At 35.7% G+C, this 17,221-nt stretch overlaps 4 protein-coding genes across 7 annotated transcripts; 2 read left to right on the plus strand and 2 right to left on the minus strand.

The window, feature by feature from the left end:
• Positions 1 to 443: 443 nt before the first annotated feature.
• On the plus strand, positions 444 to 1,793 carry LOC138935330 (soma ferritin-like). The gene is made up of 4 exons (XM_070299784.1): positions 444 to 535; positions 766 to 961; positions 1,109 to 1,300; positions 1,499 to 1,793. The coding sequence occupies exons 1-4, from the start codon at positions 444 to 446 to the stop codon at positions 1,781 to 1,783; spliced, it is 765 nt and encodes a 254-aa protein (XP_070155885.1). The 3' UTR covers positions 1,784 to 1,793.
• A 1,004-nt stretch (positions 1,794 to 2,797) lies between these two features.
• On the plus strand, positions 2,798 to 11,497 carry LOC138935454 (serine-rich adhesin for platelets). Of its 3 annotated transcripts, none has more exons than XM_070300034.1 (7): positions 2,798 to 2,881; positions 3,138 to 3,438; positions 3,944 to 7,701; positions 7,881 to 8,986; positions 9,080 to 9,358; positions 9,654 to 10,343; positions 10,460 to 11,497. In XM_070300034.1, the coding sequence occupies exons 2-7, from the start codon at positions 3,210 to 3,212 to the stop codon at positions 10,557 to 10,559; spliced, it is 6,162 nt and encodes a 2,053-aa protein (XP_070156135.1). In that variant the 5' UTR covers positions 2,798 to 2,881; positions 3,138 to 3,209; the 3' UTR covers positions 10,560 to 11,497. The 3 variants fall into 3 exon arrangements, with proteins under 3 accessions (XP_070156135.1, XP_070156136.1, XP_070156137.1); XM_070300035.1 differs by having other exon boundaries at positions 2,811 to 3,438; positions 10,460 to 10,607; positions 11,020 to 11,497; XM_070300036.1 differs by having other exon boundaries at positions 2,811 to 3,438; positions 10,460 to 10,602; positions 11,020 to 11,497.
• Positions 11,498 to 11,616: 119 nt separating this feature from the next.
• LOC138935668 (cytochrome c oxidase subunit 6B1) lies at positions 11,617 to 13,150 on the minus strand. The gene is made up of 3 exons (XM_070300417.1): positions 13,027 to 13,150; positions 12,113 to 12,261; positions 11,617 to 12,026 (listed from the first exon to the last, which is right to left on the minus strand). The coding sequence occupies exons 1-3, from the start codon at positions 13,102 to 13,104 to the stop codon at positions 11,792 to 11,794; spliced, it is 462 nt and encodes a 153-aa protein (XP_070156518.1). The 5' UTR covers positions 13,105 to 13,150; the 3' UTR covers positions 11,617 to 11,791.
• A 280-nt stretch (positions 13,151 to 13,430) lies between these two features.
• Sstn (stepping stone) lies at positions 13,431 to 17,187 on the minus strand. 2 transcript variants are annotated; one of them, XM_070300415.1, is made up of 5 exons: positions 17,069 to 17,187; positions 16,400 to 16,628; positions 16,038 to 16,315; positions 15,643 to 15,946; positions 13,431 to 15,551 (listed from the first exon to the last, which is right to left on the minus strand). In XM_070300415.1, the coding sequence occupies exons 2-5, from the start codon at positions 16,401 to 16,403 to the stop codon at positions 13,744 to 13,746; spliced, it is 2,394 nt and encodes a 797-aa protein (XP_070156516.1). In that variant the 5' UTR covers positions 16,404 to 16,628; positions 17,069 to 17,187; the 3' UTR covers positions 13,431 to 13,743. The 2 variants fall into 2 exon arrangements, with proteins under 2 accessions (XP_070156516.1, XP_070156517.1); XM_070300416.1 differs by lacking the exon at positions 17,069 to 17,187 and adding an exon at positions 16,838 to 17,006.
• Between the last annotated feature and the right edge of the window lie 34 nt (positions 17,188 to 17,221).

Raw genomic sequence — 17,221 nt, forward strand, 5'->3', positions numbered from 1 at the left:
TTATCTTATTTCTAATCATATCTTTTAGGAGGATTATGATATTCCACTATCTTTATATAATCTTATAAAATCTTTAAGAATTTTAAAAATTTCAATTTTTGAACTCGTACATTTATTTCCTCAGACACCAGACTTTATTATATATAATATAGTTTAATAATTGTAATATATATGCACAATTTCTTTTTCAATACACGCAATATAATTTAATAATTCCGTTCTTACGTGCATTCTCTCTCCTTTTCTTGATTGTTAATTTAATTTATTTATTTTTTAAGCATTTGTCTAAACGCTTAATTCAGTATTGTGGGCCTTCAAGTTAATTTATTAATCGATTTATCTATTAATAACACTTTATTATATCGTGGCCATTATAAATAGGTTAAAAATTAAGCCGAATAAATAGAAGTTATATAATTTAAAAAATTATATCTTTAAAAAAAATGTTCCGAATATTGATTTGTAGATTCTATTATAAACTTTTTAAATCTAACGACGCATACTATCTTCAAACTCAACAATTGGGTTACATTAAGTAATTGATCAATCAAAATTTTACAAGTAGGATAAAATATATTTACTTATATAAAAATACAAAATAGAATAAATTTCTCACAAATATAGAACTTTATTCTTTCAAATTGAATTTAAAGATATAAAAGAGTTTTGATTGTACATTATCGTTTTGTTATCTTTTTTTTTTTATATTCTCTGCATTTTTCTATAAAATATATTTCGATTATTTTATGATGCTTTTTATTATAGTTCACAAAAATTATCAAGTTCAACATGGAAAAGATCAGAATGTAGCGATCATAATCGAACGGAAATGTGCATCGATAAACCAACGAAGTGGCCGAGCGGCAAGAGAAGCAATTTTGATTTTCACGATGAAACCGAGGCCGCGTTTAATGAACAGATAAACGTCGAATTGAACGCATTTTATTCCTATCTATCTATGGTATGCAAATAGCATAATTTTTTTATTTTTAAATATAAATGTCTAATATCTCTTAAATATAAAATAGATTTAATAGATATAGCCTCTGTAATATTAACAATAACTATATATATAATAATTATATTATCTTTATTTCATATTACATAGGTTGCATATTTCGGTCGCGTGGACGTCGCTTTACCAGGATGCGAGTCATTCTTCATGCAGATGTATCGCGAGGAACTCGAGCATGCCCTGAAATTTTTAGATTATGTAAAGATGCGTGGCGGAAAGGTGCATTTACGCGCCGTGTCCCCGCCAGATGATCAAGATTGGAAATGTCCACTGCACGCGTTCAAAGTAAATTTACAATTTAAGACACTTTCTATAATTAAGCAGCAAAAAATATGAAATACACTCCCATTACATAAATATTAATGGATATATGTATATCAATGATAAATCTTTGTCAATAATTATAGATTCAAGAATCAATGTAATTGCATTATAAACGTTATTAGCTGATTAATGTTCCTCTGTACATAAATTTTTTTACAGATGGCATTGCAATTAGAAATTCAAGTCAGTAAAAAATTGGTCGCGGTAAACGCTGTAGCGGAGAAGCATGGTGATTTAAATGCGAGTGATTTCATCATCACCAGTTTTATGGAAAATCAAATGAAGAGCGTGAACGAAATGGGAAGATTGGTGACCGTGCTGTCTGGTATCGGAGATCAAGCATTGGCGCGATTCATGTTCGATAAGGATTTACTTGATAGTTACGTCCAGCCAGATTACAATATTTTGAAAAGTAAATTTCAACGAAAAAAACACGACGAGTAGCTATACTTATTCGTCCTTTTTTGAATTTTCGCAGAATTATACCACATTTTCGCATATTTAATATAATGGATATTGAATAATTAATAAGGAACATATTTCAAATTTACCGGGGTATATATATATATATAAAACGACGCGAAGTACATAAAAATACATTTGACGCATTCATTAAGCCCGTATCAGACTACGCATTGAAAATTGAGGATTGAAAATTAAAGATTGGAATTTGACTAATCAGAACAAAAGGAACTAAAATTTCTTTGTCCTGATTGGTCAAATTTAAATCTTGAATCTTGAATGTCAATCTTCAATGCGTAATCTGATACGGGCTTTAAGGCATTGCACGTGAAAAAGTTTTAGTCGTAATCGTAAGATCGTAAGCAAATCGACCAATCACAATCAAGCATTCCAAAAATGTAATAAGAATGTTTTCTAATTGGTTGATTTGCTTATGACCTTACGGTTAAAAGCGCTGCAACGTCTGCGCTTTATTTTTTAACTTTGTTTTATTTATATCATATTATTCACGTCTTGTAAATTATTGTATGTTAATTATTTTAATCTAATTTATTAATATGTATGTCGCGTTTTTTGTTTTTTCTTTGTGATTTATTTTGTTATACGGACATCCGTTATTTGCTTCTTATGTCCTTCTTATCTATTGTTTATTATTCTTGGAGCCTTTTATTTATATTCATCGAAGAAAGAATGTAATAAAATAAAGATTGTAATAAATGTTGACTATTACACTATCATTCTGTTTAGACCCATGTATATTCTTGCACTTGCCTATCTTGAACTATCTTGAACTGGTGCAGCTCTAGTGCAGCCCCAGGTCAGTTAAAAAGAACAAACCAAGAGTCTGTTCTTTATAGTTGAATTGGCTGCACTAGTTCAGTGCTTATCTTTCTCATTCCAATGTGGAGAGAAAAAGATAAATTCTAAACTGGTGCAGCCAGTTCAGCTATTAAATGACTCTCTTATGCATATATATATATAACAAGAGTAGTGTGCAAGATGGCCGCTATTGTCAGATGTCAGATGTACGAACATTGTCGATCAGTTTGACGGTCGACAGCGGGGTTGAGCGGGGTTAAGGTATTTAATCAAGGTTGCGATTACTTAATGCTGACAGTGCATGTAATTAATCGCGTTTCAGCCTTTATTTAATCCGTTATTCTCTCGGAATGTCAGACGTTTCGTTTTCCTCATACGTAAAATCAATTTTTTTTTTTTGCGTGATACGAGATTCCTGCGAAGGTCAAATAGAAATACCCGTGATTTTCTTCTGCCACTGTGAATATCTTTATCTATCGGGACACACAGATTATCCCATTCTTTGTTCTCGATATAGTGCTTCGCATAACTAACCTCAAGCCTAGACTCAAGAAGTGAGTCACGTGCCGTAAGTGGTAATTTTTAAATAATGGCGAGCGATCTGTCGAGCGGCTGCATGGAGACGATCGACATCCTCGACGACGAGAAAGAGGAGGGTGAGATCTCGTTGGAGGATGTGAGTTCATCCGAGGAGGGTGGGATAGGCCATTTGACCTGCAACTATGTCATCAGCAGGACACGATTGTGTCCAGATTGCAAATCATGGGGCGAATGCGCTCCCTGGTGCACCATGATGTGTCATTCTAAGAGCAGGAGAGGTAAAATTTGCTAGATCATATCTTTTGTTCGAGATATACAAGTTATATTTAAGATATAAAATTCTTCTTTTCTGGGATATTGATAAATATTATTTAAAAGAGATAAATACTTTGAGATAAATATTTATGTATATTTTCCAGATTATTATTTAAATTTTCTAGATATATATATACATAAAATAATAAAGGAACAATGACAGTTGTAAAGTCCTTGCATGTTAAGTAATTTCCTTTGATTATTGTTGTTGCAGTAGTCTAATTTTGTCCTTGCGCAAACATTATTAACTTACAATAAAATTGGATACATCTATAAGGAATTTCTTAAAAATTATTATAAATTAAAACACTAAAAATCTTATTATGACTCAAAAAATATAACAAAAGACATGTGTTTCTCAATAGATATAAGATAGAAATATAAATTTAAATAGAATAATTAGATATATTGCTATCAATATATTGATTTATTGTTGTAATCAAGTAGAAGTTAATCTTATTTTATAAGATCCAGTCAAAGGAAAGGAAAATCGTCATCATGTCAGAGAAGCGGGATGTGCAACGGCAAAACATATAGCGTCAACTTTACAAGAGAAGAATGACGACCTAGTACCTATTTCGAGCGATAGCGATATGGAGATTGTCGGTCTCACGGACACATCTAATCGATCAAAAACCAGAATAAAAAAGAAAAAGAGAAAGAAAAGAGACTACGATATTATTACCATCGATGATTTAATTTCTCCGGCCCCTGTCGATTTGCCTATAACAGAGTTTGGTACGTTGAAAAAAACACATTATAGAGAATTAAGTCCAGTTCGCAGAAGTAGCAGATCGAGAGTGATTTCGAGATCACCAATTCGAAGATACAGGTCACCCGTGAAAACTCGATCATCCATTCGATCATCTCGATCTCCGTTAAATCGTATCAGATCGCCGATGCTGAGGAGATCTCCGCGAAGACTCAGATCACCGAAACGAATCTCGCCGCATCGTTCGCCGAAACGGAGTTCGCCCCATCGTTCGCCGAAACGGAGCTCACCCCATCGTTCGCCGAAACGAGGCTCGCCCCATCGTTCGCCGAAACGGAGCTCGCCTCATCGTTCGCCGAAACGGAGCTCGCCGCATCGTTCAGAACCCGTCAGAGCCACAAGAAGGCCATCGAGACTAAATTCGCCGCTATCCACTCGTTCTTACGCCAACAGACACGGCGATGTTACGAAATTATTGAAGAAAGTAAAGCATCTAGATTCTATGGGTGTCCTCACGTCGGAATCGAGTGTCGATCGAAGTAAAGAACATCAACCGTCGCTGAAAGAGAAATTGTCAAACATGTTAAAAAAACATCCTGATAGCAATGACAATGCGACATGTTTCAAGGAGAAAACGAATACTGAACCCGACATCGTTAACGATGCCGATGACGAGGAAGATTTGGCGTTGCTTCGACAAAAGGCATTGGAGACAAAACAGAAAAAGTCTAGTAGATCGTCGGATCATGGACCGATGGATGTGGAACTGGAGAAGAATCCCGCTGCAAAGAATGACGATCAAGACGAAGAGGCGTTGCAGTTGCGCATGATCGCTCTTCGCTCGGCGGTCATGAAGAAACATCAGAACCGGGTTCGACGTGGCATCAGAACGAACAAGAAGCCCTCTCGCAGTGAGAGTCCATTCAGTCAAAGTTTCCTCGATGATATACCTGTGCCCGGCGATGAGCTACTGAAGTTTGCGTCACCGCCATGCACACCGTTATATGACAGTAATCGCATCGAGGACATGGAGTTAGATACGGACATCGAAGGCGAGAAGGAGGCAGAGTTGCCATATTCACCGACCGATAAAATCACCACGCATGTGCCTATCGATACATCATTACTTGGCATCGAGCCGTCCGATGTATCGTTCATCAACGTAAACGAGACGAATAACAAGTCTACGATCTTCAATGACGCAAAGCGGATCGAAGGCATGCCGTTGCTGATCACTGATGTCGCGCCGTGTTACGATAACGCTTATTTAATGTCTCATACTTATGAAGCATCGCAATATTATGCGTACTCGCCATCACAGCAGTGTACCGATATCTTCCTCGGTTCGGATTTCAATGACGAACCGGGAGAATTATCCGACCACATCAGGGACTGTCAGAGCGATGATGTCGTGTGCGACTTGATAGATGGTATTTGCTGCCAAGTCGATTCTTCGACGAGCGTTGCATCGACACAAGTGCCTGATGTGCGCCCGATTCCAGTTCTAACCAGTCTTCTTCCGATTCCTTCCACTTCGCCGGAAACGCAAATTATAGAGCAATCTACTGACGATATTCTATTGACGAACGTAGATTCAATATTTAGAGAGAACAAGTGCACTTACGAAGCGCGAAAGGTTTCCGAATGTCCTCTTACAACAATTTCTCCGACTATGTATGCCGAGCCAGTGTCGAACGAGTTGATAATAACGATCGATGATATTCCAGAGACGAAGAAGAATTCATTAAATTCTCTTGTTATTGACATAAATTTACCGACCACAGATTATATTTCGAAAGAGGCGGTGCCATGCCAAGCTGCTGAGGGACAAACGTTGCAGGAACCCTTATACATGCAGGGTGTGCCGGACATTACCAAAGATGCGAATAAGATACCTACCTTAATCAACAAAACGTTGGTTCCTGCCCCTATATTAAGATCAAACAAACGGCTTCAGCAACCGTTGCCAGTAACGAAGAAATGCGAGACGCATGTTCCGGAACCGAGCTTCAAGAGTGCCGAGATGCAACCGGTGATCGTTACTACGAATGTACAGAGCGCAAAGAACGGCAGCAACTTTAAACCTATCAAATTGCGAGTTGCGAGAAAATCTGCGCCCATTTTAACGGCGTCCATTGCATTCGATAATCTTACGAACGAGAATTCGGAAAACAACGCGGAGGCTCAAGGAGGAGGACCCTCTAAAGATAGTTGCGAAGTAATCGAACATTCCGCCACTGCTAACACGATGCATACAGCAACTGCGAATGATGATGTCGTTTTGTCGCGTAAAAGACGAAAACGCATTAAGAAAGATCGGTCCAAGAGTTTCGGCTGCATACAATTACTCGCCAAGAAACGGAACAACTCGGATGATAATGTAAATAAAGATGTAAATATTAAATTTTCCTCCACCATAGAACAACAAATTACTGAATCTGATCTAAGTGAAAGTAATAATGACAATAAGGTACAGGAGAGTTTAATGGAGAATGGAGAATCGAAATTGCAAAACGCCATTGATACCCAAGAATCAATTAGTTGCAGTAATATTACAGTAGAAAATAAGGATACTGAAAAGAGTGATCTTAGTCTTACGTTATCAAATCCCACTGAACATCCACAAGAGAGAAATGTCGAATCTCGTTTGTCAATAAATTCCGCATCCGACAATCTTGATTCTGATGCATCCAACAAAGCATCCCAGGACGTTGGTAACAGGAGACAAAGTGTCGACGAGGATGAAAATGAACTGCGAGCCATTTTATTAGCCTCTTTGAAACGAACCAAGTTAATAGACATTAATAGTAACTCTTCAACAATTTCAATTACTACAAACTGTGCTACAACAAACACTCAAACACCTATACAGCAAACATTAACAGACACCATATCAATCGCAGCAATTAACTCGACGCAGGCAACAGTGAACAGTAATGTACCGTTATCAACAAGATTGAGTTCATTGGTAACTCAGGAAAAAAAGATTAATCGCGTATCTAGCTCATTACTCGCGAGCGGCAACAAAAAAAAAATTAGCAGCGTGAACGCAGTTAAAGGTCCGCCGAAGAAAATGATGAAAAAATCGGTTATCCCTGCGAGTACAAAGGTAGTAAACAATGCTAAAAAGTATCAGAATATGATAGTGCAGAGAAGATTAAATCTGCGAAAGCTCGATAACAATACGACAAAATCTAACGAGAACGTGTGGTCTAATGCTAATCCGTCCAAGACATCGTTGCACGTGTCCGACACTCAGCGATTTGTGATAAGCTTAGGATCCGACACGGACAGCGAATCCGACGGTGAGAAGCCTAAGGACTCCGATCTCGTTCCCACTATAGAAAAGCATCAAACACAAGATATTAGTGCTGACTTCGAACAGAGTTTGCATAAATTTCTGCGCGATATGAGAAAGGAACAGGAACAATCTGTGGCAATCGTGACCAAACCTGTGACGACACGAGACGCACCGCTAGTGACTAAGGGTTCATCTAATATGCATACGCCATTGGTAAGACGATCTTTTACAATATATTACATTTGATTAATTTATACCGGCGAGAATAATTTTTGTATTTATTCGAAAAAAAAAAAAAAAATTATCTAGATATACTATTTTTATTATTAAAAAACAAACTGTTGGCAGAAACTTACCTACTTTGTTCTATAGACTTTCCTATTTTGTTGCAGGCTGTGAGGCATCTTCCTGCATCGCAACAAGAGGAATATCGTCGTTTGAAACAAGAAATCTTAGAGCGTGAGAAGTTGAAACTACAGAGAAAGGTAGCAGATAATAATAATAGTGGTAGCAATAATAAATTATTAAATACTAATACAGCGAGTTCGCTAATAAAATCTCTATCATCCTCTGAAATGAAAAGTATGCCTATTAAACAGAATTCAGATAAATCAACAGAATCGGAAAGAAATTCTCAACAATCTTCAGGGGAAAGCAAAAAGAAAAATATCAATGCGGCAAGAAATTCATTAATATCAAATGTATTTCATACGCCTGCAAACAGTGATCTCTCATTGAATGTTGATAAGCATACTAATTCTGCGTATTCATCAGCTAAAGGAGTTAAAAAAACGATACCGAATAATCTCAGCATTCGTATTACTAATGAGATTGCGCCGAATCACACGGCGGTGGAAAGTAGAACGGTTGAGAATTCGTGCGAAAAGCAATCCGCGAATGATAAACCACAGAATAATAGACCTGCTCTGAGAGCTTTAACTAAAGAAGAAATAAACCGCAAGTATGTCCAAGTTTTGTTAAAATCAGATATAAGCGGGCGAGTCGTTACTATAAATGATAGACCAGCTTTGCGACACGATACGACAAACGTTAGTCAAAGCGAGAAGCCAGTCGGAAATGATGTTAGTACAGAGATTTTAGAGGACAGACAAAGAAACAATGAAAATAGTAACAACACTAGCGTGTTTTCCAATGCATCTACTGTAAAGCTTTTGGACTCCGCTGCCAATTTGAACACGAGCAAGCCAGAACATGAAGATATCATGATGGAGACTACAATGTCGCTTTCCCAATATGAGGCAGAAAGTCGACGAGAAATTAATTGTAATACTTCAATGTCGCTATCTTCAGAAAATAATAGTAATAATGCTTTCCATAAATCTGATTCTGAAAATGTTGATAATAAAGGTAATACGGATGACGTTTGGGATGCACTTAAAAAAAATGTTAAAGAGGAATTAGATTCTCTAATAAATCTTCCAAAAACAGAGCAAGAGCGATATTTGAGAGATACCGAGCATAAATTAGTTGCGAGGCGGTAATTATACACTTAAATTTAAACATATACACAAAAAATAAATAATAATAATAATAACGTGATAAAACTAAATTGTATATGTGTGATGTGTAGGTATACGGTTTTGGATCATTTGGCAGAAATGTCAGGGAATCTTCGTCAGTGGGACATGGAGAAGGAATTGCAGAGTAGTCTGGCCAGCGAAGTGAGGAAACTTAAAGAGCAATTGAAGATGGCCGAGGAGAGATTACAATTGCAGCGGGATCGCGTTAATAGTATGGGGCCAAAGGTTTCGACTGCGCGCCAAAAGATTAATGCTGGACGGCGCGAATGTTTTAAATTATCGAGAATTTGTTCGACCTTAGGTAACCGGCTCATGGGAAAGATCTACAAGTACGCAAGTATAAAAATTACAAACATGGCATATCAAGATACATGGTAATGTCACGCACAACAGCGAGGCATTCCGTGTATCTACACCTTTATATTTATAAATATAAATAATGAAAAGCATCCCTGTTTTACTTTTTTTTTTCTTTTACATCAAATTTATAGCTCTTTTATATGTAGATATATATTATACACTTATATATCATATATTATTTTACATTATATATGCAAACAAAGAAATAATAAACTTATGTTTTTTTTATATTTCAATTTGATTATGAAAGGATTGTTCTTTTAGATTGCCAGAGGCAGGAGGTCAACTTTTGAGTGATAAACTTAAGGAAGTTGCTAATCACACCCGTCAATTTACTAAAAAGAAACGGATCCAATTTAATGATGCCTCTGAAAATTCAAATTCTAATTTGTTGCGCCAAATCTCAGAATCATCTAAGGACACACGCGTCGAAGAAGATCTATCATTGCAAGAACAGCCAGTGAATGATGCAGCTGATGTAGCTGGATCGAAAAACGACACTTGTCGCTTGAAGCAATATAATGACAGTGGAAATTTATCCACATCAGAATCTTCTTTTACATTAAGTGTTTCGCAAACGTTTCTAAATCAATTAACACCTGCGAAGAGAAAAGAGACTTCAACAAATGCGTCAGAGCTTCATAACGACGAACAAATTACGCCTCCTAATCAAGATGTTTCTGAACCAAAGTTGTACCAAAGTACTCCTGTAGAACAAAATAAGAAACATAGACAAAGAAGCTGTAGCACACATGATCCTATTACATCTTCAGAACTAGGATCATTATCGACAGATCCTTTTTCATGTCAAGATAATGAACAAAATAATAAGAAAATGTCATCGCCGCCGTTATCGATGTCAACGACAAAGATGACAGCGACAACAACGACAACAACAACGACGATGACGATTGCGCCTTATGAATCGATATTATCGCATTTAAAAGCACCAAGGTGGGTCTTTCTCTTTAGATGTAAAAATTGTCACAATATTAAATTGTTTATTTTCTGTATAAATTGTGCTAAAAATCATGACAATTTTGTGTGGTTTCTGTTACTCTTCTTACTAGGAACACAAACCCCCACGGAATCTTGTGTCCGTATGAAATGATGGGCATTTGCAGGGACGAAGATTGCCAATATATTCATCAATCGAGGAATCAAACCTGAAATAATGCATTACTACTGAATGCACTCTTTCATCATGATATACGTAAGGTGGTTCTAATTTCTCAACGTCAATGTGTCAATATGCGAATTATACGTTTAAATTAACAGCTCGTCGAAAGCATCGAGAAGATGTTCGAATTTGAAAATATAATTTCGGGAATTTAGTTCCGTGGCTGCGTTTTCTTTAATTGCAAATGATCTAATATGATCTAATATGCATTTTATATATTTATATAATTAAAAATATAGTAAGCCGCGTGTATAACTAAGTGAGAAACGTGAAAAATATTACAGCGTTTTGAAATGCATCAAATATATAGGTTATAAAAGGTTCTATTACAATGCGAATTTTTTTTATATTTTTATTGATTATTTTATTGTGATAGAATAGCAATACTTGTAATGAAAAGTAGCTTTAATCGTCTCCTTCAAACAAATGTCTTTGCTTTTGCATTTACAGGTATCATCAATTATTATCAGGGAGGTATAAATATCGATATAGATGAGATTACATTAGCTAAGCAGAGACAACATCAGCTTCAGGCAACATCTGAAGATCGGTAAGTTCTCTTCATCCATGGCAGACTCTAGTGCATACAATCCCAAAAAATTACCGTTTTATAAAAAAAAATTATATTTTATGCGCAAGACTTTTTTTCATTGTGCTCCTATGAAGCAGCACAACTGTATTCTGTTGAAAGTTCAGAGAATTTTTACAAGTGTATATTTTTTAAAATTATAAGAAAAAAGTGTTATAAACTACAAGAGTAATCAGTGCGGTAAAGACACAAGAAGAGTCTATTTACCATACTAAGAAGAAATAATATTTGAAAAAGAAGACCCACTTCAGCAATTGCAGATCATCATTGAACAATTGCACCAGTTACTCTTACTTCGTATTTTGATATATAAGTTACCTCATAATAACTAATCTTGTATCTGTATAATAAAAGTTGAATATTTTTTTTATCTAGGGTGTAAATTTATTTATAATTACATATTTTCCTACTTCTTTTGTATGTATAAGTTTCCTCTAAAGTATAATTACTAAAGTATAATTATTATTTTGATTATAATTCTTGTATAATTGTATCAAGATAAAATTCTTAATAATTAGAATTAATAATGGAGTATACATATAATTATTTCAATAATTGTCTTCATCGTTTATTCCATTTCTCAAACATTATAATATTTTTCATTTTTATTCAAAGATCTTTCAAAAAAGATCTTTATTCGCCATATTTATTACCGGGAAAAGCACCTTGTGTTCTGTATTTGTGCCAAGGTAATCGACCTGTAAGTCTAAGTTCATCCCAACGCTGCACCCAGGCGTTTGGACAGATAGATGTAAAAACATCTTTAAACCACGTACATGCTTCGGAACCTTCGCCTAAGATGTGCTCGCATCGGTAAAAGTCAGTATACATTACGAAGCATCGTTGCGTTTGATTTTGCTGTTGAAATCTGATTAAAAACTTGATTAAGAACGCGCGATATACACCCAGATCCTGAATTAATTATTAATATGTCTTGTATAATTATGTATATACCTTGGATCGTCGCCAGGATTATATCGAAAATCTGGAAATGCCTGGAATTCTTCCTCCATTTTTTCTTTTCGTTTGAGGCAAGGATCATCCTCATCCACGACTATAGTTATTTTCTTTTTTAATGGATTATCCACCTTCTCTTCCATTTCCTGTTTAAATAATGTAATAATATATTACGATATTGACAATTCTATTACATATTTTAAAACATTTTTTTGAAATCGTTGAGTGCTTCTGTTATTTTTAGATTTCTTTTTGTTATTTTTCAATTGTTTAAATCTTCGTAAAATTATATATATTGTAATAAATATAATTAAATTAGCATTTTTTATTGACATGTGAAAAATTGATGTATAAAGCATTATAAAAAGATTTCATAAAAATAGCATACACAATACACAACATATAATTAATCACAGCTAATATATAAGGCTATATCCGTTTGTTATTTTCTATATCTGTGATTGGAGTTTTTTCAACATATGAATTAAGTAAATCTATATCGCTTTAAATATAATTATGCATTATACAGTAATATATATTATATATATATATATAACGCTTTACCAAAAAAACAACTAGTATTATTACAATCGCGATAATAAACGCTAACACGTAATTAACGTGTTCAATGCGAGAATTAAGTTTATACTTAATTAGATATAAAATTATTTCCAGCGAACACACTGTGGTAAACAAAATCTAGCGAGAGAAATTTGTTATTTTTTTTTAATATTACATGCCAAGCAATAAAATAAAATATATAAGCATATATAAGCATACATAACATATGAACAATTTATACGTGATTATTCATATATAAATTGTATGTATTGTCGTTGTTCAAGGACTAAATGCACATATATCCGCTTTTATGATTTTTTTATATATTGTAGAACTGTTGGGAATATTACCATTTCTTTCAAACTATATAAAATCATATTACACATTTTGTGTTCAGTCATAAGAGACAGATTATTGATAGAGTCCATTAAACCCTAGGAATACAAAGTCTGCATGTAACAAATTTATAGACTCCTTCGCCTAATAATATAATAAACGCGCTTATATAGAAAGAGCTGTATCTAACAACCAATAGTAATAACTTGTTAATAGTAATCTTTTGCGACACAAAATCTTTTTCCAAAAATTTCATCCCATTTATAAAAAAAATATATATATATATATAATTTAATATTGAGAACTTAATTATTAGTACGATATAATAGAATTTGGCAAGTGGAAAATAGTTTTAAAAGCTACCAATTTCAATTTAAGATATATACTTTCAAAATATATATATTTTATAATATTATTTCTTATCCACTTGAAATTTCGATTAATAAAAGGCACTATTTAGGTCTCAATATTAATCAATTAATCGACATAATTTTTATTATCATCAATGCAATGTAATCAATCACAGTTAAAAAAAAATGGCAATATCGATATTTACCAAATTATTATAAATTTTTTTATTATATATGTATGATATGTCTTATATGTCAGTGCATTGACCAAAGAAGAAATATTTGTCGATAGGACCAGCCTTTCTTCGATTAAATTTTGTGTGCGTGTGTGTGATAACTAATAGCAGTAACAGTATAAATGAGTTCTATGTCTTTTTGCAATTATCTCAACGATGAAAGATAAGGTTGGCAAGTCATGCGCTGTACAGGCTGATAGAGTCTTCTTTGTACTGGACTGGCAGTATTGTTATCGATGTTTTGTGCGAAGTTGTAGGTATCGGAATTCCTGGACAAATCACTGGAACCAATTTCCGTGGGACGGTTCTCCTGGAGAGGAGAATCGTTTCCGGCTTGAGATTGCGTAGCAACTTCGTTCCTTTTGCGGAATTTTGTCGAATACTTGTAGAAGTCCGACATCTCGAAAGGCTTCGTCACTTCTCTGTATGGCTGATATTTCCCCGGTTGCACAACCGTGCAGTTCTGCGGTGAACCCAATGGCGGTCGTATCGCATCATCACAAACGTCCAAAGACGGTTTCGATTCGGCCGGTATCTCCAGCACCTTCGGTCTCATTGCAGACTGATCGTAACGAGCGTGCGGTTGTACTGCGTGTTGCCGGCACTCCTCGGACTTGTCTCTCTTGTGACGATTTACTGGACTCATAGTAGGTAGCGACCTACTGCTCGTTTGATTGTCCCTCTTGTTTTCGTTAATGACTGTCTTGATACGAACTGGCGGAGGACTCGATTGATAAGCAAGCGTATTCTTATGGGCAGCAATCAAATTGTGATCCAAGCCCGCACTCGCTCCTGAATCCACGGATGTTTCGTACCATTCCTTCTGACGACTCTTACGATTATTATTATTATTATTATTAACATATTCCGCGGCCGGCGCGTCTTTGCCGTCGTGCGAATCGTGAGAATAATTCGATTGCCATGTCTCCACACTTCCCAAAGATTGCGTACGTAGCAGTATCTTGTTGTGGTTATTATTCACCAACGGCATTTGTTGTTCGGCCAATGGCAACAGATGAACAGAGTGGTGCTGATGGGACGACGCAATGATGTTGCTGCTAGTGGGTGAGCCTTTGACGCCCGTTACCGCGACCGTGCGATAACGTGATTGTACGTCCGAATTTGTACCACAGCTGTTTTGATTGCGCCGCCTGCGGTCCAGACTGCCGAATCTATCGGATTCGTCAATGCTCACCCAGTGAATGTCGTCGTTGTGACGCACCCAGTAACCAGATAACAGTTGCGTTTCGATTGATGCACTGCTGATTGCAGTGTATCGCGGGACATTCTTACCACCAGATGAAGATGAGTCGCGGTCTCGTCTCAATAAAGGCTGCTGAGATTGCGTACTATTTTTGTAATAAATCTGGTAGTCAGTGATAGGCGTATAATGTAATGCGCGAATATCTTTCTCGTAAATTCCTTGGCTCGTTCTCCGTACGATATCAGCATTATCCAAGTGCTTATATTCGATGGAACCTGTATATTGCGACTTATGACTCTCCTGTAATTGCTGTTGCTTCTGTTGCAAATGCTGGAATTGCCGATAGCGCATTTGACGCTCATCCTCGGTATAGGTATTTGGCACGTAAGGTCGATAAGTTCTCTCAGTGTCCGGATAGTGGCCGCGGGACCCACCGCTTCCGTGAGAATATGTACGAGCGCGGTATTGATCCGGCAAAATATAGATGTTGTGATTATCGTTGTGATCATGCTCGACGATCTTAATGTTTGGATGATCGACAGGGCTCGCACCAGGATAAGTACCACTGTGATGGTGATGATGATGATTGCAGATGTTCGGTACATTCGATTGCTCCTCGTAGCCATATCCGGAATACGTATTGGGTTTGTCTAGAATACATTTGTCTTCAGATCCTAATGGACTCAGACTGATACCAGGTTCATGGAGTATACCTCTTCCAGCAAATTTGGGAGTAGTTACTTCGTTTCCTATTATATACGATTATGTGTTACACATTAAAAGTGTCACACTATTCGTTATAACATTATTTAAAAATTTAATTAGTGGTTTGAAAAATACCTGTACTATCTAATGGTGGTCGTGGTTTCTTCGTCCTGTGTTTAACGTTAACGTGCGAAAGCGGTTGCGTATTATAATTTCCCGTATGGATCGGTAATTGCGCCGATCGATGGGTTTTTCCACGACTCTGCCTTATAAAGTTCAATTCCGTTTCTAATTCTTGTAACCGCCGCTGACTTTGCTGATAAGCAAGTCTATGCTTACGTCGTGTAGCTTTGCTCTCTGTAGAATCATTAATAATACTCAATGCAGTTTCCACAATTCCGAGTTGTACTTGCCTCTCCAATTCCAATTCTGACTCTTCCTATGGATGAACAAAAACAATAACCAATATAACATATTTATCGATCATTATAAAGTTATATATATTAGTTTTTTAAAAAAAGTGATCTTACAGCATCGACTGTCTTCAGTATATTAACTGATTTTTGTGGATATATTAATGTAACATCTTTCCTATGAAAAATTGGAGGACTTTCTCCAGGTTCCAGAGGTATTTCTGGAGGTAAAACTCCCGTTATCTCTGCCTCTTCCACGCACAAGTTTTTCAATTCACTATTTTTTTGAGCAAGCTTCTCTTGTAAGGCCTCTCGACGCTGACGTAGCCATTGTAGTCTTGCGGATAATGCGTCATCTGCCAAGGCACTTGGCGCATTTTCGTTTCCTGCCATCACTAATCAATTGTGCCAAAGAATAATTTCAGTATTGTTCTCAGCTACTAAATTATCAAAGGTTACATTATGTCAGTTATACTCACCCATATTATTGGAAAAGATAAAACAAATGGGTTAGCTGTAATCTCTTCATATGCTTTGATCAATGTATTTTCACAATGGCATATTCTAAATTATAATGCCATTTTGTGACTCAACAATTAGTCTATTAAAAAAAGATTTTTCATTCTTGAAAAAATCAAGCATGCTTTCTTCATACATAAATACATTCAATAGTCAATACAGTAAAAATCACTAGTATATCAGGAATTTCTGCAACATAACGAAAAGCTATTTATAATACTCAGGTGCATTGCAGCCTGCAAAGATGTGTTGATTACTTCATCAATTTATAGAGATATGTCAGTCATCTGCGTTTGATTATAAGATATATGAAATATAGCTTGAATCTTGCAATAATGATTTTTGACAATTAGGTCACACAAAAAATTTAAATAAAATGGGTCAAACTAAACATTTACCAACAACATAATTAACGCCGAGAACTATCTTATTTTTTGGAGCCTTTCTTTTAAACTTATTAGAAAATTAGCGACGCTTTATATCTGGCCTTCAATGATGTAAGAGAATATATGCATAAAAACAAGAACAATCGGAAAACGACTTCAACTTTGCAAGTTCGAGTCACGTATTTTTTGTGTCTATATAAACATATAAGTATCTTTTTTATTACAAGAGGTACTACTACTAACTTTTTCACCAGCATTAGCTGCAGCTGCGCCTTGTACTCTGTCGGCCCCTTTACCTTTGATGAGCATTCGGTCAAAACGGAGTGCGCATGCGCGAAATAAATATGCTGCATAGATATATAAAATACATAGATGAGCCTATCTATATCGTGAATC

Source organism: Polyergus mexicanus, unplaced genomic scaffold (genome assembly GCF_030449975.1).
Source record: "Polyergus mexicanus isolate NDT 795.1 unplaced genomic scaffold, iyPolMexi1.0 SCAF_8, whole genome shotgun sequence".
NCBI classification, from domain to species: Eukaryota; Metazoa; Arthropoda; class Insecta; order Hymenoptera; family Formicidae; genus Polyergus; species Polyergus mexicanus.